At 28.7% G+C, this 24,627-nt stretch overlaps 1 protein-coding gene across 1 annotated transcript; it reads right to left on the bottom strand.

Annotated features, from left to right (window-relative positions):
* Nucleotides 1-484: 484 nt before the first annotated feature.
* On the bottom strand, nt 485-23,236 carry LOC130673006 (V-type proton ATPase subunit C). Its single transcript, XM_057477851.1, has 6 exons — nt 23,039-23,236; nt 21,349-21,662; nt 7,769-7,955; nt 3,923-4,375; nt 3,714-3,855; nt 485-1,473 (listed from the first exon to the last, which is right to left on the bottom strand). Exons 2-6 carry the CDS (start codon nt 21,632-21,634, stop codon nt 1,378-1,380), a joined length of 1,164 nt encoding a protein of 387 aa, XP_057333834.1. The 5' UTR covers nt 21,635-21,662; nt 23,039-23,236; the 3' UTR covers nt 485-1,377.
* Nucleotides 23,237-24,627: the final 1,391 nt, after the last annotated feature.

The raw sequence follows: 24,627 nt of genomic DNA, 5'->3' as shown, positions 1-24,627 counted from the left end.
TATTTTTTTTTTTTTATAATTATAGAAGAATAACGATTTGAATACTTAATTTATCTACAATTTACATATTTATATTTTTTTATTTTTGTTTGTTTGTTTAAATAATAAACTTTAAACCAAAACCAACGATAATTATTGATCAATACTTTTATAATTTATTTGTAAGCAATAAGCTTTTGAAATAAATTTTTGTATATATATATATATATATATATATATATATATATATATATATTTTTTTTTTATTTTCAATACTTTGAGGCACAAAAAAAAATATTTAAACTCTCCATTTATTCAATTTACTTATTATCAATTATTAATTATTATTATTTTATTATATATATGTATGTATGTATGTATATGTATACACACACGTATATATATATAAATATATATATATATGTATATTTATTTATTTGTAAATTATTTCAATAATAATAATAAACAGCAAATGCACTTTGAATTAAAAAAATTTTTCATTGTGTTTTTTTTTTTTTTGTCAAATGTTTTTAATTTTTCATCATTCAAATTAATAATCATTATGTTTTTCTATCTGCTTAATTAAAATAAAATTGTTAATTAATCTTTGAATTTTTTATTTTCGACTGTGTTAAAAAACTACTTAAAATTACGGGTTTGAAATTGAAAATTTTGGAAAAATGAATTAGACCTTTTTGTAGAAAATTTTAAGCCCTATAAAAAAGGTCCGTGTAAATTTTTTCGCAGAATCATTTTTAAAACACCAGGCGCTCTTATGGTTTTTTTAATATTAAAAATTTGAAATTTGAAAAAATAAAACTAAAATTGCAGGTCGAAACTTAAAAATTTTTTAAAAATTATTCAGACCTTTTTTATAGAGAATTTTAAGCCCTACAAAAGAAATCCTTATGATTTTTATCGTAGAAACAATTTTCTAAGCTCTAGAAGCTTTTGAAGCTTTTAAATTAAAAAATACAAATTTTTGTAATTCAAGGATTAATTAACGATATTTAATTAGAGATAAAAAAAAAAATATTTTAATGGTTAACAATATTAATTATATTTTTAATTTATGTATTTTTAAATATTGAAATGATATTAAAATGTCGAAATAAAATAATAATTTTTAAAAATATTTAATTAATAAACTTTGTATTGTTTCAATAAAATTTTATATTCAAATTATTTACAAGTTAATTTTTATACTTTATAATTTTTTTACTTTAAATAATCTGTATTTATTTATTCAAATAAATTTTTTACGGAAAAAAAAAGAAAAAAAAAATTGTGCGAAATAATAACTTTAAAATAATTTTTTTTTAATTGCTTAGATAGTTTAAATTTTAATTGTTTGTTATTAATTAATCATTATTTATAGTTAATTATTAATTAGTAACCTTAAACTTTACTATCAACCATATCAACATTTATTTTGTAATAAACATATGGAAAGTATTCATTCTGTCCGAAACCCAGTCCCGGAATATCTACACTCTAAATAACAGAAAATATATTTATTAATTTACCATATTACTAACATGTATGTACTTAATTAAGGAGACTTATTGGTCTCTTTAATTAATTGAACAAAAATACACACTTATCCAAAAAATTAAAGGAACGAAAAATTTTATGAATTTTTTAGTGATTTTTGTAAGGCTGTATTTTCGTAAAAGATAGTCGTATCGACAACAAAAAAGAAAGCGATTTGAAGCTGACAATCTTTAGTTTAAAGATCTTTCAGCAAAAAAATTTTTTGAGCCACGATTGTTGCGTAATCATAAGAAACAGCTCGAGACAAAAATTTTGTAAATTTTTTGGTTTTGTTTTTTAGGTCTACAGGCTGGGAAAATTTTTTTCAAGATATCCAATTCGTGGCTCACTCAGGAAATTTATTCAGCAACAATTTGCTTTTTTTTTCTTTGTACGACAATTTGCTGCTGAGATTTCAGCCTTCAAATGAAAAAGGATCCTTTTGTCTTTGATTATCGATATCTCAGCAACTGATAGTTGCACAGTAATTTTGAGGGCAGCTTTAGAAACTTTAATAAATTCCCCACAAGCCTCATTTTCGATTAAAAAAAAAAAAAGTTTTGTTTCATCGTTATGTTAACATCGATTTGAAAAACGTAAAAAAAATGGATTTCTTATGGTTTTTTAGTCAATCAACCGCTACTTTACAAATATTGATAGAAAGGTTAATGTTGCCAGATGATTTTACAGCTTAATGTACCACTAAAAGCTCTGTAAATTTTCAAATCGATCCATTTAACCGTTTGTCCGGACCGATTGCTCAGAGTATTACAAAATAATTAAAGGAACCTGTGTAAAAAAATTTTTATTCATAATGAATTTAGATCTAAATTTCATCTCGAAACTCAGATCGTGACACAAATATGACTTTCATAATGAATTTATATCAACAACTTTAATCACGACATGATTATGACTCAAAATTTTATGTCAAATTTTAATCCAAATGATTCAAAGTTCATTTACTAAATTGATTTTACAATCGAAACTGATTTACGTAAATCAAGTACTTGATAGAAAAAGTCTATTGGTAATTTCCGAATCGATAAATTTGACAAAAGGTTTAATTCAGTAAAAACTCAGGCAAGTTTCTATCAAAGTCATCCCAAGTCCAATTCAAAGACATAATAAATTAATTTTATAATTGATACTGATTTACTAGACGAAAAGTTGAAGTAAATTCATTATGAAAGTCATAATTGTGTCACGATCTGAGGTTCGTCATGAAATTCAGATCTAAATTTATTATGAACGAAAATTTTTTTTACACGGGAACAAGTGTTGTTCCTTTAAGTGGGTAATTATCATCAAAATGAAAAAATTCATTTTTTTTTCGGGTTTTCTTCCATTTTTTCGTTAGTTACTAAGTAAATGTAAGGTAAAGAGAAAAAATTAAATTTCTAAAAAATTAAAAAAAAAAAAACAAAAAATTCAACTGAAATTTTATTATTTTTTTTTTTTTTTTTTTGCTAAAAGATCATCAAACTAGAGACTTCAAGCTTCAAATTGCTTTTATTATTTTGTTGATACGACCATTTTTCACGAAAATACAGCCTTCCAAAAATTCATAAAACTTTTTTGTTCCTTTAATTTTATGAATAAGTGTAAATTTATGAAGATTATAAATAGTAGACTGGGCCAAAAAAATCGACTATTTTTTTTTTTTTTTTTTTTTCGATACTGTGAAAATATTATTCCTGATGACAAAATAAAATTATTGTGCAAGTTTGAGCCCTCAATATTGATATTAAGAGGTGTATCGTTACGACTTTGTTTTTTTGGCAGAAATTTCATTTTGTATCCAAAACTCGTGAATTATCTATCTGACAAATTTGAGCAATGTATATTCTTAAAGGAAATTGAATTCCCTACAAAAAAAACTCTCTTAGTATATTGACGTAAAACGAGCCGTTTCCTTGTAACCGTGCCTTAAACATTGATTTGTTTTTTAAATTGTTTGTTTCTATTTTGGAATTTTGTAACTACTAGAAATATTAATATTTTTTTTCATTAAGATATATACTCTTGAAGGAAATTTAATGCTCTACAAAAAAGGTCTCTTAAGATTTTTTGCTAAATTCACTCCTTCGAAAGTTATTCAGGTTATTAAAGTCGTTTTGACTCAACTTCAACCTCGAATTATTTTGGCCCAGTCTTATAAATAGTAAAAATAAATAATGAAATTAAATAACAATACATACATCTTGATTAGCAGAGTGACCACCGGAAGCTGCTGAAGAATCCAAGTGAGCGTAAAGTTGGTTTAAAACATCACGTAGTCGCTTTGTACATTTTTTATGGGGATGTAATAAAATAGCTTGGAAATTAACTGGTAATCCATATCTAAATAAGTGAATAAATTCATTAATTAATTGTCTTAATTACTAAAATAATGAATAAAATAAATTACCTCAAAACAGACTCAACAAAAACACGCAATGCTTTAACGTGAATCCAAGCACAGAAACATTCACTAAAATTAACTTTTAACCAACGAACAAGTGGCCCAAATTGTTTTTTCTTGTCAGTAACTAATTTTGTTATTTCATTTTTGCCAGCAGCTAATTCTTCTTCATTATATGTAAAATCACGTACAATAAACTTTTTTTCACGTGCATGTAATTTAAATTCTTCAATAACTTTTTTAAATAATGTTACTGTAAATAGACCATACTCGGCATCCTGAGTTATTAATTGTGTACTACGTGGTACAATCATGTCTGTTAATTTTTCATATATAGCGTGCCATTCGTGAAAACTTGATTTAGGTACAATTACAAGTAAAGTTGACAAGTACTCGCTGTCTAAAATAAAATGTTCTTTTTTTACAAGATCTGCGAGGTTTCGAGTCAACAAACTTCCACTGTAAAAATAAATACAATAATATAATTATTGATATTTAAAGACAACGTAATTTTTAAAAATCAAATGCAGGTTTTTCTAGATATTTTTTAAATGCTTATTTTTTTTTTAGATAAATTAATCTCATATTTGTGTAGCTGATACAATTCCCCGTAGAATGAGTACCAACATCAATATATTTGGGTAAGATGCTTATGGCCTGTATATATTAATTGATAAATTGATTAGTATATTATTGTTTTCGGATTGAGATGAAATATATTGATGTGGGTACTCAGACTAGAGGAAATTTGATGGCTAGTACAACTATATCTTCATTTTTTCGAGCACACACACATACACGCGCACACATATACAAACACTCGGACACAATTTTGTAAATAGTCAGAATAGTTTTAGGCCTCAAAACGTCGACATCTGATGAAAACGATTTAAAAAATCGGGGTGAAAACAATAACTCCGAATTTTTAGAAAATCTTCGGTTTTCTTAGCGGGACGTTGAAAATTCATCAACCACCGCGGGTACTACCATAAACCGCAAATAAACCATCGCATATGAACTCGAAGACAATATATCGAAGTGGGTACTCTAACTAACGGAAATTTCCTCTCGAATTCAACTGTGCTAGAAAATTTTCTTAAAGCTCAACTCTCTAGTCATAACAATGTCTTAAAAGCCTCTATTACACGGGAAAAAATGCTGGAGTAGAATTTACCACACCAAACTAGTAAAAATTTTACTACACTTTGTGGTCGCCGCAATGACAACTGTAGTAACATAAGCCACAGTGTGCGTGATATTTTACTACTATAGGAGTTCTGCTTACTACTGTAATGTGGTAAAACTTTGTAGTTTCCACAACTACTCAATGTAGTATAAAATACTTATTTTGTGGTTTTGGGAACCACACAATTTTATATGAATTGGTATCTGTTACTATTTTTGGAGTATACAATACCAGATTACTTGCACAATCTACTCCAATGTGTGGTAAAATGATCAAAAGAAGAAAATAACAGCGCCACCTACAACTTTTTTACTCCATTCTGTGGGTATCCTCAACTTGTGTCAGTGTATTTAATATTATAAATAATATTATAAAACATTATAAATTATAATATATATAATTAAAAATATTTATATATATAATTAAAAATCTAGGCGTGCAATGATAATATATACACTGAAAAAAAAATTTATTTGAGCCAACTAAGATTTATTTGAGCCAAAGATATCGTATATTTGGATATGGCCAAATAAATATTTAATTATGAGAAAGATATAATATATTTGAGTAGTTTAATTGCGTGAAATAAGTGGTTTATTTGTGGTAAAGAAATGATCCAATTGCTACAAATAAATAAGGGCTTCAAATATACGTATAGTATCGCCAAATTTTAGGTTATTTGTCACAAATTTAATTTCTTTACCACAAATATATTAATTACTTACTACAAATAAATTATATATTTCCGTCAAATTATAAAATTATTTGAATCAACTGTCATATTTTGTTCTACCAAATATATTTATTTGTCATTAAGAAATATTTTTTAAAAAGCCACAAATAAATTGATTTATTTGGGACAAATATTTCTTTTTTTCAGTGCATAATTTAAAATAAATATATATATAAAAAATATAATACAAAAAAATTTTTTTTGTATTACCTGTCATTCTTCTTTTTGCTTACCTCACCTACAACTTCTTCTATTAAATTTTATTTCTATGCTCTTATCAGTGAATCGTGATTTTAATGCAATTTTTTAAATCATTGCCTATTGAGTATTTGTTATTTATTAGAATTATAACTTTTAAAACGATGTTTTTTATATTTTCTATTAATAAAAATTAATACTTAATTATTCTAAGTTTATGCTTATACAAGAATTTATAGATTACAAATATATTTTTAAAATTATCCTTATCAGGTATTGATAAAAAGTAGGCTTTTGAAATTTGAGTCCTTATTATTTTAAGTTATTCATTAATAAATTCATTTTTATATCATTATAATTTGATATACTGTAAGTCCGAAGAATCTAAGATTAATTTTTATATTTTTATAACGTTTTCAATATCATAAAAACTACACTGAAAAAAAGAAATATTTGTCCCAAATAAATCAATTTATTTGTGGCTTTTTAAAAAATATTTCTTAATGACAAATAAATATATTTGGTAGAACAAAATATGACAGTTGATTCAAATAATTTTATAATTTGACGGAAATATATAATTTATTTGTGGTAAGTAATTAATATATTTGTGGTAAAGAAATTAAATTTGTGACAAATAACCTAAAATTTGGCGATACTATACGTATATTTGAAGCCCTTATTTATTTGTAGCAATTGGATCATTTCTTTACCACAAATAAACCACTTATTTCACGCAATTAAACTACTCAAATATATTATATCTTTCTCATAATTAAATATTTATTTGGCCATATCCAAATATACGATATATTTGGCTCAAATAAATCTTAGTTGACTCAAATAAATTTTTTTTTCAGTGTAATGATCGTTAACTAACAGATATTTAATTAATACATTACGAATAAAATATATTCTACTATGTTGTGGAGTAAAATGAACCACAGTGGTTATTTAATGCTAGTTCTTATTACTACTTACTGTAGTAAATGGTACTACAGGTTGTGTACCACAGTGTACTAGTAACTGTTACTAAACGTGTAGTTATCCTATATATTACTAGTCAGTGTAGTAAATGGAACTCCATTTGTAGTAAATTTAACTACACATTTTTTTCCGTGTACCTCCAATAATAACTCCCACGTACATTTAAATTTTACTCACGCCTTTTCGTTGACCCGATTGAACACGAAGATTTTTACTCACCGACTTAAAATAACAGACTGAATTTTTTTAAGATCGGAACGAAAAGATAGTGTTCTAAGCCGAGTACTTATAGTATTGTGATACACGAAAAAAAGAACTTTAAAAATTACTATTTGAAATTATAACCAGGTACCCGGTTGTCAATATGGGGAATTTTAACATTCAAATAGTAAATTTTATAATACGTGTCGTCTATTTTCTAAGTATCAGTTATGATTTTTAAAGTTCAAATAGTAATTTTTCTTACATAGACAAATTTTCATACTTATCCTGTAACTATTCACGTTTGAATGATAAACGAAAAAATTACTATTTAGAATGATGGTATTTACTGATCACTTTATCATTATATTACTTGTCATTCTCAATTTATATAGTTTATTTTTTTCCGTGTACGATCGGTCTTCACAAAAGGTTTTCTTCAACTGTCTAAGTTTTGGTCATTGCACTAAATGTATTTTGTTCATGAATTTTACTTGATTGAATCACGGCTGTGATTCACCCTTGATTTAAAATAAATGATACTCACGTTTGTTTCTTCTCAAGATTCTGGAGACTTCCCTTCAAATTATTGTATGTAGTAGATTTAGTTTTTAAATCAGCATCTATCTGGCCAACTTGTTTGCTTATTATGTCAGCAATATTTCTTAGCGACTGTTTTATCGGATATTTCGCCATATCCCATTGGAAACGTGTTATGTACGTCGGCAAATCACCTATTATTTACAAAAAAGAAATATTTACAATAATTATTATTAACTTTTCATCTTTTAATTAATTAATTCAATAAACACTTGCAATTACTTATTATTATTTTTTTTTTATTAAAAAAAATACTAGAGTACGTTAGATATATAAGAACATGCTCGTTTTTTTTATTTATTTATTTTAATGCACTAAATAATTAATTAATAAATTAATTAATTAATGTGGCGGTCTATTTGAAGCCAAGTAAAGCGACATAGCAATTAGCAATTATGATTGGAAGTGATGGAAAAAAAATAGCAAGACAACTATTCAATAAATTATAACTTAAGTTTTCAAAAATGAAAAATAATTTTTTTTTGTAATTTTGTATTTCTATACGTGGAATTTTTTCCTATTTGTCGACTAAGTAATTATTGAGTATAATTGATTTAAAAATAAATTAAAAATGTCTATCGTGCAACATTTGCATGGAAAAAAAAAATATTATCATGCACAAGACATTAAAATTTAACAATTTTTTTTTGTTTTTATTTTTACTTATGGTTATTGTTTACTGTGTGTTGTAATTGTGTTAATAAATGTTTATAATCGTTATTTAAATAAATTTTTTTTAAGGATAAATAATAAAAATTATATTTTTTAGAAAAAAAAATTTCTAATTTTTTATTAGATATCGAAGGCTTTGGGCGGATTGGTTTTGAATTGGTGTAAAAATTTTAAATATTAATTATGTGTAGTAGTGATATCGGGAGCAATGGGCGGATGTTGCTACTGCTGATTATTTGCGGAATGTTTCTTATTACTTTAAAATCTCTGGGACTCGTTTCAGCTCGGGTCAAATAGAAAAACAAAATAATATTAAAGGCGATTTGTCGCAGGCTCAAAAAATATCTACTTGGAAATTTATCTTTTTTTATTTATCGTTTGTAGATGAGAGAACTTGATGGAAAAGTGTTTGTAAAATAACTCGACAAGATTTCAGTCTCCTTTTGTCTGGTGGTTCACTACAAAAAAATAATTAAAACGCGAAATTTTTTTATTTTCGTTATTTGCAGCTCGGAGTTTCAACAAATTTATTCGTTCATTTGTGAGTTGTATTTTTGGAGAGCAAACCAAATTTAAATACTCGTTCAATTCTTTTCCATTGACGCTGATTATTTTTTACATTTTCATTATTTCTTTATCCCATGGGATAAATCCGTACACAGACGAGTAATTTGTCATTGATACTCAAATTTAATGTTGCGGATAAATGGTTAAAAATACCGATAAAATGATTACAAGTTTTTTGTAGAAAATTAAATGCCCTACTAAAAATAATCTTATAAATTTTCATGTAAAATGAGTATTTTAAACTCTCTGAATCGAAATCTAAGGCTTTCTTTGAACCTAAATGAGCATTGAAAACCTACATTAGACTTTTTAGGACACTAGAAGGCTTTTGCGCGCTAACGCAAATCACGCCCATTATTTTTTACCTCTTGTAATGTTTTGATAACTACCTTTCGCACTCCTCTTATGAAAAAGTCGTTATTCAAAATATTTATGATAGATCCCTATTGTCCCTGTTAGCCGCTAACATCACCAACTAGCTCCAAAGTAACCGTTGATATGTCAACTATATTCATAGCAACCGTTGCCATGACAACCATCTCCATAGCAACCATTACCATGACGACAATAATCGGTGACATAACACCAACTTTTTTACGATAGATAATTAGACTTACATAGACATAAATCGTGAAACGAACCTAACTAGACTTAACAGAAGGAAAGACTTGCAAGGAATACTATACAAGAAGGTAAAATTGTTAAATTTGCGGACTACTGGAGAATTGATGCAAGTGATCGTCATGTCTCCAGTGAGCTAATAACAATCAACGGTGGATTGGATCTTACAGGCAGCCTGGGACTAACAAAGAGTCGATTTAAAAAATTTTAAGGCTAGTAAAAAATTGCTGCAAATGATCTAGTGATTTTATCATTAGATTAATGGCACCTAGAAATGGAATAGGACCTAGAAGCAGCCTGAGACCAACAGAGAGTCAATTCCTAAAATTCTGAGTTTGTTCGTTTCACGATGTATGTCTAAGTAGGTTCAATTCAAGCCTTTGTAAGTCCAAGTTAGTTTATTTCAAGCATTTACAATTATTATATCCCAAAAATTCTCTATAAAACACTTTTCTATGAATTTTCCACCCAACCCAATATTTAAAACTCTTCTCACCTCCAAAGTTGACCCTCAATCAACATAAAAAATGTTTGGAAAGTACAAAAGTGGACGCTTTAAATGCTCATGTTGTAATAAAAATATAAAAGCTAACCTTCCCGCTCGGCATGAATTTCAGAAAGATATCTTTTTGATATCAGAAAGAAGACATAATTGTTTAGATAACTTCATCATACCAATAAGATGTCTTTCTAACACTCATGCCGAGCGGATATAAAACAAAGTAAATTGAAAAAGAAATAAATTGGCACCTGAATCAGTTTTTTTATAGGGGGCGCTAATAGTACATACATGAATAAAATAGATAGATAGAATGAGTATAGAAAACAGAACGAGACGTATACGAATGTGGATGTAGAAAAAAAAGACAGAAACACATATGGACGATAAACTTTAAGAAAAAATCTGTGAAAATAGATTGATTTTTACTGATATCTTTTAAATGGGCAAAAGTTGGTTGCTAATATTCCATAGGTTTTATCCCAAAGATGAATGACAACTTCTACAACAAGAATTAGGTTGATTTATTGTTCGTGACGGCATTAATCAGACCCTTATAGGAAGAAACAATAGGCCCAAGCTTGGCCCAAGTCTGTCTAAGCATCGAAATGATAACACCCAGCCAAGCTTGAGTGACAGTGTTGTGCCAAGACTGCATCTAAGTATTGGCCGAATATCGAGAGCCAGTATTGTGCCAAGACTGTTGCTAAATAAGCACCTATGCTTATTGAAAATAAATTTAAAAAAATAAAAATATTAGTAGACATGTGTGGGATGGTAACATATGGAAATAAATTTGTACACAGAGAAATCAGGTGGATCGATGAAACTAATTTTTTTTTTTGCATTTGCTGTGTCTCGAACCTGGTCCTTCATGACTGCTAGGCAAGCGTCTTATTCACTAGGCTGTTACGCTATTCACAGAAGCCAGGGGTTTTTAGGTACCATTTGTTATTTAGACTGGTAAACCAAGGCTTGTCACTTGTATAATGGCTGAACCTTGTCCCAAGACTGGCAAACCAAGGCTTGTCACTTGAGTATTGGCTGAACCTTGTTCCAAGACTGGCAAACCAAGGCTTGTCACTTGAGTATTGGCTGAATCTTGGCCCAAGACTGGTAAACCAAGACTCGTCACTTGAACGTTGGTCGGATCTCGGACCAACCTTGGGAGGCCGAGCCTCGGTAGCCCAGTATTGTGCCAAGACTGGCCCCGTTGTCAATATTTTTTTTCCTACAAGGGGACTTTAAAGCTTCCAAAAATCATTAACAAGTACACAATCAACTAATCCTTTGAGTTATTGAAATTACTTTATGCTAACATTTTGCGAAACGTTGGCTATTCAACAGTAAAGCCCACCTAAACCCTAGTAACACGTGTTTGAGCAAGATTCTGGAGTAAGTATCTTGAGCAAGACCCCTAGCTGCTAGTGTCTTTTTCTACGTATGTGTCTTTCGCAAGATCGTGAATCAATAAACCTATGTCAAGATTTGTGTATGTCTTGCTCATGGTATCGTACGCAAGAATATTAAAGATATCTTGAACACGGTGCAATGAAAAAGTGTCTGACGCATTTTTTGCACCAGTAACTTACAGTAGGTACTTACGCATGGCTTGCTCAAGATCTGCTCAAGGCTCAAGGTCAATTTTGAGCTTTGAGCAAGCCATGCGCAACTATTTTCAACTCTAGTCTTCCTCCAGAATTGAATTATAATCTGGCACGAATTTCTTGTGTAAGGCTTGCACTAGGCTTGCAATTTAAATCTGGTCTCAAGTATCTGCAGCACGACACATACGTAGAAAAAGACACTAACACCGATCGATCTTGAGAGCAGACTTGCTCAAGAATTGAAAAAAATTGTTACACGGGAATGCTTCGCATTTGAACAGTGCAAAAAAAAAATATTGATTCGAAAATGACCTGAAATAATGAACTACAAACATCAGTTACCAATTCAAAACCAATCAGTGCCAGTATCTCGAGTACCTAAAAAACATTACAAAGATATAGATATATAAATATATATATATATATATACATATATACATATATATACCCTTCAGTGAAGCTTTAAGCGTTTCCGTGAATAAAATCACAAAAAATAAATCAGAAAAACCAACTCCGTGCAAATGTGTACGATAAAATAATTATATTATCAAAACTGATAATTAAAAGTATAAGTATTTAAAAAAAAAGAAAAAACATAAATAATTGGAGTAAACATTAAGTTCCTTATCGACAGTCGATTGGGCTTCCTTCTTATCAATAATTACTATCATAAATAAATCATCAATTAACAATTAAGTTATCTTACAAAACCGGTTATATATAAGAATATATATAATTATATATTAATAATAATAATAATAATAATGATAATAATAATAAAATAACTTAACATTAATAAACGAAAAGTATGCTTCACGTAAGCTTTATGAAGGGCAATAACAAAAAAAAATATGAGTGACCGGACACAGGATAACATTACAGGTTATAAATACAGTTATCAGTTATTATCATAGATAAAATGTAACGGATAGGTCCAATCGGTTGTCGAGGCTGTCGGGATGGGTACCTGGATAGAGTATGCCACAAAAATTATCATCGTCATCATCATCATCATGATCAACATCGTCCGCATCGAAGCTAAAACCGTGATGGTGGTCGTCGAGCTGCCTTAGAGCCTCAGTAAAATCACTTTCGCTATTTTTATCCTCGGTATTGTCACTCCTGTCCTCATTACCGACAGTGCAATCGTAATTGCCATCAAATTTTGAAAAAAATTTCTTTCTACTTTTAGGGGTTTTGCGTCTTGACGATTTTCTCCTCGACTTTGGTAGATTTTGGTATCTAGATCCCGACTTGCGGTCCTCGTCCTCGCTTGATGAGGTAATTGATGGAGTTTGGCTGGTTGGAGTAGCGTTGGGTGGTAAAAGTGGAGGTGAAGGTGATGATGAAGCGGAATTAGCACACCAATGGACTTGGTAGCATGAATAAATTGATGAAGACTCTGTTGATTTTGTATTTTCGCTGCTACTGGTACTAATTGATTTTTTTTTATCATGGTTATGGGAGTGGGATGTGGAACTTGAGGTAAAATGGAAGTGGGAACCGGTAGAATGGTTATGGGATTGATGATGGTGGCGATGCTGACCTAAGCTCGCTGGTTCCGAGTCCGTTTCCTTCCAGAGCTTCGGCTCGTCTTGGTGATGGTTATGATGGTGGTGATGGTGATGGTGGTGGTGGTGGTTGTGATGGTGGTGATGTTCCCGTGTCTTTGATGACGGAGTTACGGGAGTATTTGGTGGGGTCTCGATACTCCCACCAACTTCGGAGCTTGTGCTTTCTTCGTCCATTGATGTTTGACCTAACAGGTCGCAATAGTTTTTTTCGCCTCGCGTTATTTTTTTAGTTCCTACTATTGCTTAATGACGATGAGTATTTAATATTAATATTATCATTATATGTACATTTCTTTTTTTAATAAAAATGAGATGACTTTATAAGGAAGTTTGTGAATTATTTGAAATAATTATTGTTACTTGAAGGCAAACTAAAATGGCCGGCTCCTGAAGAAATTAAAATAGCCGACTATTGACGAAATCTAACCTCTGAACTTATAAATCCGAGTCTTTGATGATTTTAAAATTTTATTTAATATTTATTTGGTGGATTTTAGCGGGTGAAATATAAACCAGGCTGCAAAGTTTAATGATTTATCTGAAGCTGGTTAGAGTTATAGACGGCGTACTCGCGGTTTTGGTTTTTGAATTATTTACTTTTTTTGATACTTAATATTATTTTAAATAAATATAAATATAAATGCGATCATGAGCTTCGTATTTGTATGAGTATGTATGTATTTTCTACTTTATTTAAGGTCCAGCATCTTATTTTTGCTGACAAATCGTTATTTTATAAAACGTATTTGTGGTTAAACGAAAACAAAATATTTATCCAATCTAAATAATATCATTAAATAAACTCACAGCGATATTTTTTTGTATTGAGATAAATTATCTGGCGATTCGTAAAAGTAAATAAAGTATCGGAATTGCAAAGAATCGGGAATTTATCAATAAGCAGTTGACTTTGTCGAAACAATGAATTATTCTCTTAGACTGAGAAGGACAGATTTTAATTTTAAATGAAAAAAATCGATTGCAATTGAGACTCGGCGAAATGACAGAACAGATTTGTTTTAATAATTTGTTAGCCTAAATTGCAACCCACTAAAATAATTAAGAGTCACCTCATTTCGTTAAGTATATTGTAAATTATTAATAATTATTGTCATTATTAAATACTCATGTAATTCACGATAAACAGAATGAGCAAATGATAATAAAAAAACAACTGATAAAAAAAAACCAACCAAATACGAATAAAAAAAAGTAAATATTGCAAATGATTTTTTTGTGCAACGTAAATGACAAAAAAAAATGATTATATTTATATACACATATATATTTATATATAGATGGATTATAATATATAATATATTATTTGCGTTTTCAAGTTAATTAACTCAATAATTAGATATATAAGTAAATAAAATATATATTAGTATATAAATAATATAAAAAATCAATAATCAATAATAAATAAATGAAAAAAAAAAACCTAATAGTGGCTACTATGAGTTGATGACCACAGTAACCCAACCGACTCCTTAATTTAAAGAAAATAATTTACTCCAATTATTTTATTTAAAATTATTTTGTGTCCTGATAAAAATTTTCCACAATTTTAAATTATTTGTTAGTGTTTTGAGATTCATGTTAATTAATTAATTTACCAATTTAACAATTAATTAATCAACAGTGGCATTTGAAAGAAGCTGAATTTTAATTTAATTAATTAATTGTAAATTAATTATTATTTAAATTTTATATTTTTGTACGGCTGTGCGCGTGTACGAGCATTTATGTTCGATTACATAAATTATATTATATATTAGTATAGATAGATAGGGTATAATTAAAATGTATGAGGGAGAAAAGGGTTAATGTGGTCAAAAAATTAAATAAAAATAATAATAATAATAAAGTTTAAAAAATAATTAATCAACAGGTGGAAAAATTTTATTACTCTGTAGTAAATTATAATTGACTTAATTACAAGAATGTCATAAATTAAAAAGTGGATGGACATATAATTTTATTTAGAATTGAATCGACCGCAAAATTTTATATACTTTTTGGAGATAAAGTTCAGTACTTTTTTATATGAATTTTTAAACCCGAGTGCTGATATATAATCACCGGGATTTTAAGTAGTTTTGATAAATAAATAATTGCGCGATGTAGATCACTTTTCAGTTTTGTTAAGACCATTCTCGGACAGCACCCCCACTTTTTAAAAAATTTCAATGACTTTGAACTGTGATAAGCGTATCAAAATTTTATCAATTAATTTAAAAAAAAAAAATGAAACCATTAATTGAAAAAAGGACAATTACGCTGGGATATAGATTTAAAAAAAATTACATGCAGTTGATATCAATTGGGAGTTGAACGAAATTTGTCAAATAAATTTCAGTAAAATCTTCATGTCAATTTTATAATCCGACTTTTTAAATTCTGTAGGCTAAAATGTATCCAACAAATTTCGTTTAACTCCTAACTGATAACAGCTACAAGTAATTTTTTTTAAAATTCTATACCTCGGTGAAATTACGACTACGTTGCCCCTTTTTCAATTAATGTTTTAACTTTTTTTTAATTAATTAATAACATTATAATACGATTATGACAGTTGGAAGTCATTGCATATTTTTAAAAAGTGAGGGGACTCTGCCTGAGAATGCCCTTAATTTAAAAAAAGAATAAACTTCTTATTGTTGAATTAGTTATAAATAGAAGATGATAGAGATAAATTTTTTATCAAAAAGGAATATGGACTGACTGGAGTCGCTGTAATCCTCATTGATTATAACTGACCGCGAATTATTTAATTATTATTATTTGAGGCAACGACTAAGTGAGCATCGTTTAAAGTTTGAAATCTCGACAACCGCGGAAAATAAATCCACTAAAAGTCGAAACGGTGTTCGGACATCGGGAACTCATAGAATATGTCTATAGTTATCGTTTAATATTTAGGCTGCTCTCAACGTCCGAGGAACAAACGATTTAAGACACCAACACTATCCGAGCTGTTGTTGATGCTTTGATTTAAATGAATCTCTGGATATTGCAAAGGACACGGAAAATATATAAAGTCGTCCCGAATGATCTTAAGAGCCGGCGGTTGGCTCTGATCTCTAAAACATGAGCGCAGGATAAATCCGCCTGTCTCCTAGATTTTTTAGCGTTAAATCATTCGTCTATTTAATGATCTATAACTTATAAATACTCAAGTTTATTGTCTCGATTTACAAAACTCGACGCATCAACTCCGTTTATTTTATTTTTCAAAGCCCTTAATTATATACATCCATATGTTCATTTTTTATATTCGAATATCGCAAAGTACAATTATATAATTTAAATATTTTTCCACCTGATATAAAATAAAAAAGTAAGCAAAGCTCAAAGAAAAAAAATTAAAAACAAAATATATAAATAAATAAAATAAAATAAATAACAAGCCCTACAATTATTATTATTATGTTTATCTTTCTTTTTGACTACACACACAAATATTTTTTGTTCATTAATTTTAAACAGATTTATAAGTCATGATTTATCCTAATTCAAATATTTATCTAATTATTTTTGTCATGATAATTTTTTTTTTATTCATAAATCTGCTTAAAATAATAATTACTGTTATTATTAGTTATAATAAATAAATTAACTTCTACATTTGTTATGATACAAATTAAGTAAATTATTGATGAGGTAAATAATAATATGGAATAAAATAAAAATGCGTGGATTTGGAATTTTAAACTTATTTAAATAATAAAATTAAACTACTGGAGTTCAAATTACTGTAACTTGGGTTCAAATTGTAATTGTGTAATGAAACAATTTTCATCGTTAAAGCTTCGAATTTCTATTTTAATGAATCTTTCATTTTTTTACCTCAGAAAAATTAATTTGTTATAAATAGTATATTGTGTGACAAGGGATGAAACAAAACGATTTCAGACCCGGGTGAAGTTGGCTGCCAAGTAGTAGACGAGGCCTGACATCACCCGCAATTTGAAATTGTTCCCTGCATAGAAACTTGAAGTTTCAGTGTCAGCAGCCAGTCAGAAACAAGTGAATCTAAGACCAATGGTGTGATCAACTATTTAATTAGCGTAAGCGTAAATTGTGATTAGCAATTTATAATTAAGCAGAAACTATAAATACTATATATTATTCACACTAATTTTTATAAAACTTAATCACAAAGTCAGAACTGTCATTTATGTAAATAAAATTAGTGGTCTGAGATTACTAATAAACAGATGACTTGTAGACTTGTACTATTAATTAATTAATGTAACGGGACCTAAGTCCACCTCCGCCGACCGGAGGCTAATTCCTCGCGTTTTTGGGCATACTCGCGCTGCGTAGCATCCCCATCTTCTGACCCAGACGACACTCTTAGTCGAAAAATATAATCAATTGACGACTAAGGTGGACATTAACCGGAGGTATAATCAAAAATCTTCATGGCGCTTGGTATCTAACCACAGCCACTACGAGCTCTACCTCTCTCGGGCCAATCACTACTCCCATCTCAGGAAATAAAGAGACTCTGGTCGCAGTGGGCTTAGAAAGGCCCCCGTGGTACCAGACTCCCAGCTCTGGTCAACATGGTTGCATAGGATTAGTAGTGGGGTGCAGCTTCTTCCCATACCCTATGTAAAGGATTTCCTTAACTTGTTTTTTACGGGTTCCCAACAAGCCATTATCCGCTTGTTCATCCCCTGATAGATTTTCTACTTTCCCGAGCTGAGAGATACTCTAATTATTCAAGCCAAATCAAAGTTTTTGAGTAACTCAGGGGGAGACTTGTACCATGGTAATGTTTTCAGTTATCGGGCAGAAATAATATTTCTTTCTTCCCAAGGGACGAAACACAAATGCTTCTGCCGGCTGACTAACGGCATTTGCAATTTCGCGTGTGCTAGTATTTTTTCATTATACTTGTACCGAGAGTTTAAATTCTTGCGCTATTCCCTGGTGGAAAATTTTCGGATTTTTCTCTGAAAAACTCATTTCTAAAGTTTTAAAGACTCTTTCAAAGTTCTAAAGACTTTTTCAGAGTTATTCAGAGAAAAATCCGAAAAATTTCCACCAGGATTTAGAGGGAAGAAAGTCGTTCTTTTATATACGAGAAAAGAAATGATAAAAATAAGCGTATGCGCCATTCTTCTCACAAACAGAGGCAAAAATTCAAACTTTAAGGTGCAGGTCTGGTGAAAAATCGTATACACACCACGGAGGAAGGAAGGATTTCCAAATCCGCGTGTTTGCCGCCTTCGCCTTCGGCTCGGATAGGCAATTATACACGTGGGTCGGAAAGTACTACTGTCTTTCGTCGGTGTATAATATACTAATTCCCGGCATTGGACTGAAATTAACTTGTTTCGACTGGTTGTAGAGACACTGAAAGTTTCGATGCTGGTATCACGAAAATTATTTTTTTTTTTTTTAACTCGAAATAAAATTTTGTTTTCATAAATTATATCAAATTTCATATTCTCTACTCAGTAATTATTTTAAAATAAAATTATCATAATTTTATTTTTAAAATTTCAATTTTAATTTTTTAATTTACTTTTTTTTTCGCACGGCTTCTCTTACCCCTTTTTTTAATACAAAAGAAAAATTTCTCAACAGATCTAAATTAAAACAGACTAGAAGCTTTAAAACAAATTTTTTTATCTCACTAAGAGAATTTAATTCCAAGTTACAGCTCTTTCAATTTTCAAAATTAAAAAAAAAAAATCAAAACTTTTATAAAGGAAAAAACAACATAATTTAAAACAAAATGTAAGTGAATAATTGAGTGACAGTGACTTAATTAAATATCAAGGTAATTAATTATTAATTAAGTTTGTTAGTAAACAAAAATTTAAAAAATAATCAATTAGTGTGCATGTATTGTGTTGTGTTTAGTATTTTGTGTGTAATTTATTTATTTATTTTTTTTTTAAGTTAAAATTATTAATTAGTAACAAAAAAAAATATTTCTAATTCAAACAATTAATAATAATTGTTTTTTTAACACCATACACAATAAATGAATTATTAATTAACAGTCAAATCAAGGATTTAAAATATATTTTGCTACCAATTTTTTTTTTTTTTATTATTTAATTCTAATTTAAGTAACAGACCCTAATATTTAAAACAGTAATTAATAATTAACATGAATTCTCTACAAAAATATTGTCATACATTTTTATCATATTTCTAATAGCTTAGCTATTATTTTTATTTAAAAAATTATACTTATATTAAATATTTTAAAGTTCAGGTATGGGAATTTATTGGGGTTTACTTTAAATTGCAATAACGTCGAAAATATTTAATTTATTTAAAAATTACAAAATACTTCTTTTATAGAGTATTGAATTCTCTAAAAATTCATACCAGGACATTTTTATCATATCTCCTATAATTAAGCGACAATCTGAATGCAAACGTAAAAATATAAATTCCCTGACTTTTCCAGGTATTCCAGTCAAATAATTAAAAAATTATCTGACCATTTGTAGTAATATTTAATCATTGGAAATATTTATTTAATTCAACATAAAATGGTATAAGTCAGTTCAATAAACAATCAATCATTGCCGTTAAACGAAACTATTTTATTATTTGTCAATGTTCATAGGTTATTTCTATTTATTAAATGAATAATTTTTTATTTTTTTTTAAATCTATGATTTTATATAACTTACTCTATAATAAAATATAAATAAATTTTTCATTTTCACCAGAATAAATTTCATAAATAAGAACGTTTTATAGAATATTAATAAAATATTAATCAAGTACGCGAATAATAAATGTAGAGAAACTTATTAGTTCAATACTTATGTATACATTTAAAGTTTTTGGTTTTTTAACTTGTCAATATGGATGTTAATAATATGAAGATCCTGACGATTGGTTTCTACTAAGACTTTTTTTTCTAACAGCCTTTTTAATTCTAACTGCTTCATTATTTTGCTATTGAAATCAATTTCCACTAATTTTTTTTCAAAATGATTTTACAATCGCATTCGCGCCGCGCAATTTTTTGAACAGTTTTGACAGAAAAAAAAAATTTATCGGAATTTTTCAGTCAAAAAAAAAAAGTAAAAATTTTTTTCAGCTTTATGACGAAATTCCCTAACTTTTCCTTGATTTTTACAGTATATTTATAATTCCCTGACATTTCTAGGTTTTCCAGAAATTTAGCCACCATGATAGTAATTACCCTGATAGTCACCATAACCGCAAGTTAACCAAGCTACGGCCGTAATCTGAAGCCAACTTAAAAGCAAATGTTGGAGAGCAAACAGTTGCGGTTAAGTTGACAGTAGATTGTCTGTAACTTGAATTCAATTTGACTTCAAATGTTACTGTCAGATAATAACGTTTAGTTGATTGAAAGTTTCACGTCGAATTGACGGCAAATTTTTCTGTCAAATTACATTCAGATGACGGCAGTTGATTTGCATCAACTTGCACGCAAGCATTATCCAGCCAAGGCTTGCCAGAAACTTGTCGTTAAGTGAGCCGAAAATGTTTCACTGAAGGACTTGCTGACAATTAAATGTTTGAATGATTGGAGCTTGTACTGCTTACGAACGTACATTATAAATTTAAAATCTAGTTCAATACCCGCTGCTTTAAGTAGTAATTTAAAATGTATTTACATTTTTCTATCAAGTATTCAGATATTTAATACAGTCGGACCATTTTATGCAAAAGAGTCATTCGGTAAAATTTTTAAAAAACGTTATTTTAAGTTATTGATTTATTATATCCTGACTTTTGGGCAATGATTACCCTGCAAAAAATTAGTAAAAAATTTTTAGTTGACCCGTAATTCGGATTTGAGTCACTACAGACAACAGAAAAAAATTTTGGGTATTGGGTCTGTTACCTTAATTATGAAAGTAAACAAGAAATGAATTCGTTTATTTTTAAATCCTTGATTAATTAATAAAAAAAAGTACTATAGTTTTTTAGTATGATTAGAGGAAATAAAAAAAAGTAATAAAAAACTTACTATTGTTGGCCATAAGATTTTCGTGAAGTTTGTCTCGCTGATCTTCGAGTACTTCGCCCAAGTAGACGGCAACTTTACGTGTTACCTGCTCGACGAAGGTGTCCAGCTTGCCCAAGTCGTCTGATAACCCGACTAACTGATCGAGTGTCCCGACCTTGAGGTCCGGGATATGGAATTTGTAATTCGCGGACAGCGAATTCTGTTTCGATGTCAAGTTGTTCATCGTTTCCCATGTCTGCTGGCAGGTCTTGTCGCCCGGGGCTGATATTAACCAGTATTCCGTCATCTTAATTCAGGATTTTTTTAAATTCAATCTGAAAAATAAAGGCGGTTAGTTAGAGTCACCGCTCAAGGTGGTCATGTATGTACTCGTTGTCGGGAAATTATCTGGGTTACAAAAAAATATTGAGGAACTAAAAAAAAATGTTTTTGATTTTACATTTTGGAAAAATTGGATGAACTTTTTATTGTAAAATAAATATGACCAGAGTATAAGAAATAAAATTTCCTGTAGAATGAGTACTCACATCAATATGTTTTGATTTTTTTAAATTTTGTTTCCTAAAATTTTGAGAAAATATTTTGCTTTTAAATATAGAGTTGTGGGTATTCATTTTAAAGGGAATCCTCATGACTTCATTGAAAAACCAATAAAAAGTACAAAAAATAATTTTAATAAAACAAAATATATCAAATTGTTGAAATAAAATCAGAGTATAATTTTTTTCATCAGGATTGGAGTAAATATAAAAATATTAGTCATTTTACTGTTAATTTTATCAGAAAAACAAAAACATTCAAAGCGACCAAAAAAATTTTCTTATTCCCAATCAAAAAAATCACAAATATATGACATAGGTATAAATGTATGTCCGAATATATCGATGTGGGTACTCATTCTACCGCAAATTTTCTCCTCTTTAACCCAGTAAACATTTCGAACCTCCCCCTTCTCTTCCTAAAAATAATTAACTCAAATTTCAATTTGTAATAAAAAAAAGTCATTTAAAAATACGGGGGTGTGGCTTTCCTCGTGAGCAATTACGTAAGCAATATAATCCACGTGATCAAGAATTAATAAGTGGCGCGCATAATTCACTGATCAATATGACAAAACGACTTCGGTCTAGACTAATGACAATTAAAAATAAAACACATATATACAAACTGACACTTATAACAATAATACAACCACAACTCAAAATAATAATACTAATAATAATAATAACATTAATATCAACAAAAATTTAAAATTTAATAATTATACACTTCAACCTTGGGTTAATTTTTTTGTCCGCAGTAGACAATAAATATGAAATAAATATATAATATGAATACGTCCAACAAACGAAGGTCTGATTGTCTATGTGGCGCCTGTCTTAACTTTCCTTGAGTAAAAAAAAAATCAATACCCATCCAATGGACAATTTCAACTCTGATTTAAATGGAGTAAATATTTAAAAATTTTTTAAAACTCGCTGTCAATTCAAATAAACCCGCCACTAAATTTGAAAAAAGACAAAATGAAATGGATAAAAAAAAAATAAAAAAAAAAATGGCCTGCGTCATTTTTAGTGGATTAGAAAAATTTAAATATTTATTTGTAAGGATGAAAATAATGATAATAATAATAGTAATAATAATATTTATGAATAATTATAATATTGTGATAATAATATTGAGTATTTACTTGGTCCAGTTGGTTAATTTGTTGAGACAATTGTAATCTGAAGTGATGGATAAACTATATTGCGTGAGTTAATTGTAATGAAACCATCGTAAATTCACGTGATGTCTGTTCTGTTGTTTTCACGACCCGCCCAGGGGCTAAGCTAAGACTTGTAACTCTGGTCTTAACGTTGGACAGATTTTTTTTACCAGCTGATGAGGACGAGGTGATCGATTGTCACTAGCAGTCACTAGGAACTAGAGACTAGGGAACTCTGGAGCTCTAGGGAACACGTCAAGTCTAGGAAGTTGATGAGTAGTTATGAAAAATTGCAATAGAGGGTGGAAAGAATTTCAAACTAGGGGCGCGGCGGGAAAAATTGAAATTAAAAAATTTTTGAATTTCGCGGGTTTGGTAAATGAGGAATGAAAATATGATATTTTTAAATATGAGAATGTTTTGAATTAAAAACTTGTGGGGTAAATTGGTACAATTTTGAGGATTCAGAAATTACGAACCATTGAGGTTTTGAATTTATTTAAATACTATGACAGTTGACAGGAATTTTTTTATATTTTGTAATGAATGCGGGCACTTTAAAGAACAAAAAACGGTTTTTTTGTTGGATTGTTTTTAGTAAGAACAAAGTTATCAAGACTCAAAGTATGTAAGCACTTTTTTAATAGAATTGCGATTTTCAAAAAATTTGAAGAACTAAATTTTGAATGAGTGTGAATGTACCAGACATCAGACAAATCCAAAATTATAAATAAATAGAGTAAATAATTTAAAAAATAATATTTATAAAAAATGCACTTATTCATTTCAAAATTTTTTGAATGCGCATTTTTTAAAAATTTTATTCTATTAAGTATTTACACTATTTATTAATAAATTTAAATTTTTCTGATGTCTGATAATATTCACACTCATAATTTTGGAATAGAATAAATTTTTTTGATTTTTCTAGTTTTACCATACAGGAGACAGTATAAAAAGAAAATGAATGTTTATATTGTGTAGAGTTATTTCTAATAAGAGAAAATTTAATAGCGTTTATAAGCCAATGGGCCTAATATTCAGAGATATGCAATTTGGCGATGGGCTTTTAAAGATTCGATCTCGCAACAAAATAATTTTTCATGATTTTTCCTTGAAAAGAGCACTTTAGAAAACTAAAAATGTTTATGTTTTGTTGGGTTATTTCCAACAGAAACAAAGTTATCGGGACTCAAAGTTAAGTTGGCTCTTTTTTTATTAAATTGCGATTCCGAAGAAATTTCAAGGATTCAATTTTGAAATAAAATAAATTTCTTAAAATTTTTCCTTATAGGGGACACGATGAAAGACAAAAAATCTTTATATTGTGCAAGCGTCTAATTTTCGAAGATCCATAATTGCGATAGACTTTTAAAAATTTGATCTCAACTCTCTTAAAATGAACTAGTGAAATTTCACTGATTCATTTTAAGAGAAAATAACACAATTTCTCAGGATTGTTAATAGTTGAAGATACCAAAGTTAGCCGACGTCTAATAATTTTTGGATTTTTTTAAGAACTACAAATTGTAAAAAAAAAAATTCGAAATTGCACCTACAGCTTTTTTAAT

Source organism: Microplitis mediator, chromosome 8 (assembly GCF_029852145.1).
Source record: "Microplitis mediator isolate UGA2020A chromosome 8, iyMicMedi2.1, whole genome shotgun sequence".
NCBI classification, from domain to species: Eukaryota; Metazoa; Arthropoda; class Insecta; order Hymenoptera; family Braconidae; genus Microplitis; species Microplitis mediator.
Note: the sequence above shows the minus strand (reverse complement) of the source record. Positions and strands in the feature narration are given on the sequence as shown.

What these genes read in the sequence shown, in the direction of transcription:
- LOC130673006 (XM_057477851.1), bottom strand. Translation starts at nt 21,634, where the DNA reads ATGACGGAATACTGGTTAATATCAGCCCCGGGCGACAAGACCTGCCAG. An exon ending in TTTGTTGAGTCTGTTTTGAG is followed by an intron (nt 3,856 to 3,922) that starts GTAATTTATTTT and finishes TCACTTATTTAG; the next exon opens with ATATGGATTACCAGTTAATT. An exon ending in GTCACTCTGCTAATCAAGAT is followed by an intron (nt 1,474 to 3,713) that starts GTATGTATTGTT and finishes TCTGTTATTTAG; the next exon opens with AGTGTAGATATTCCGGGACT.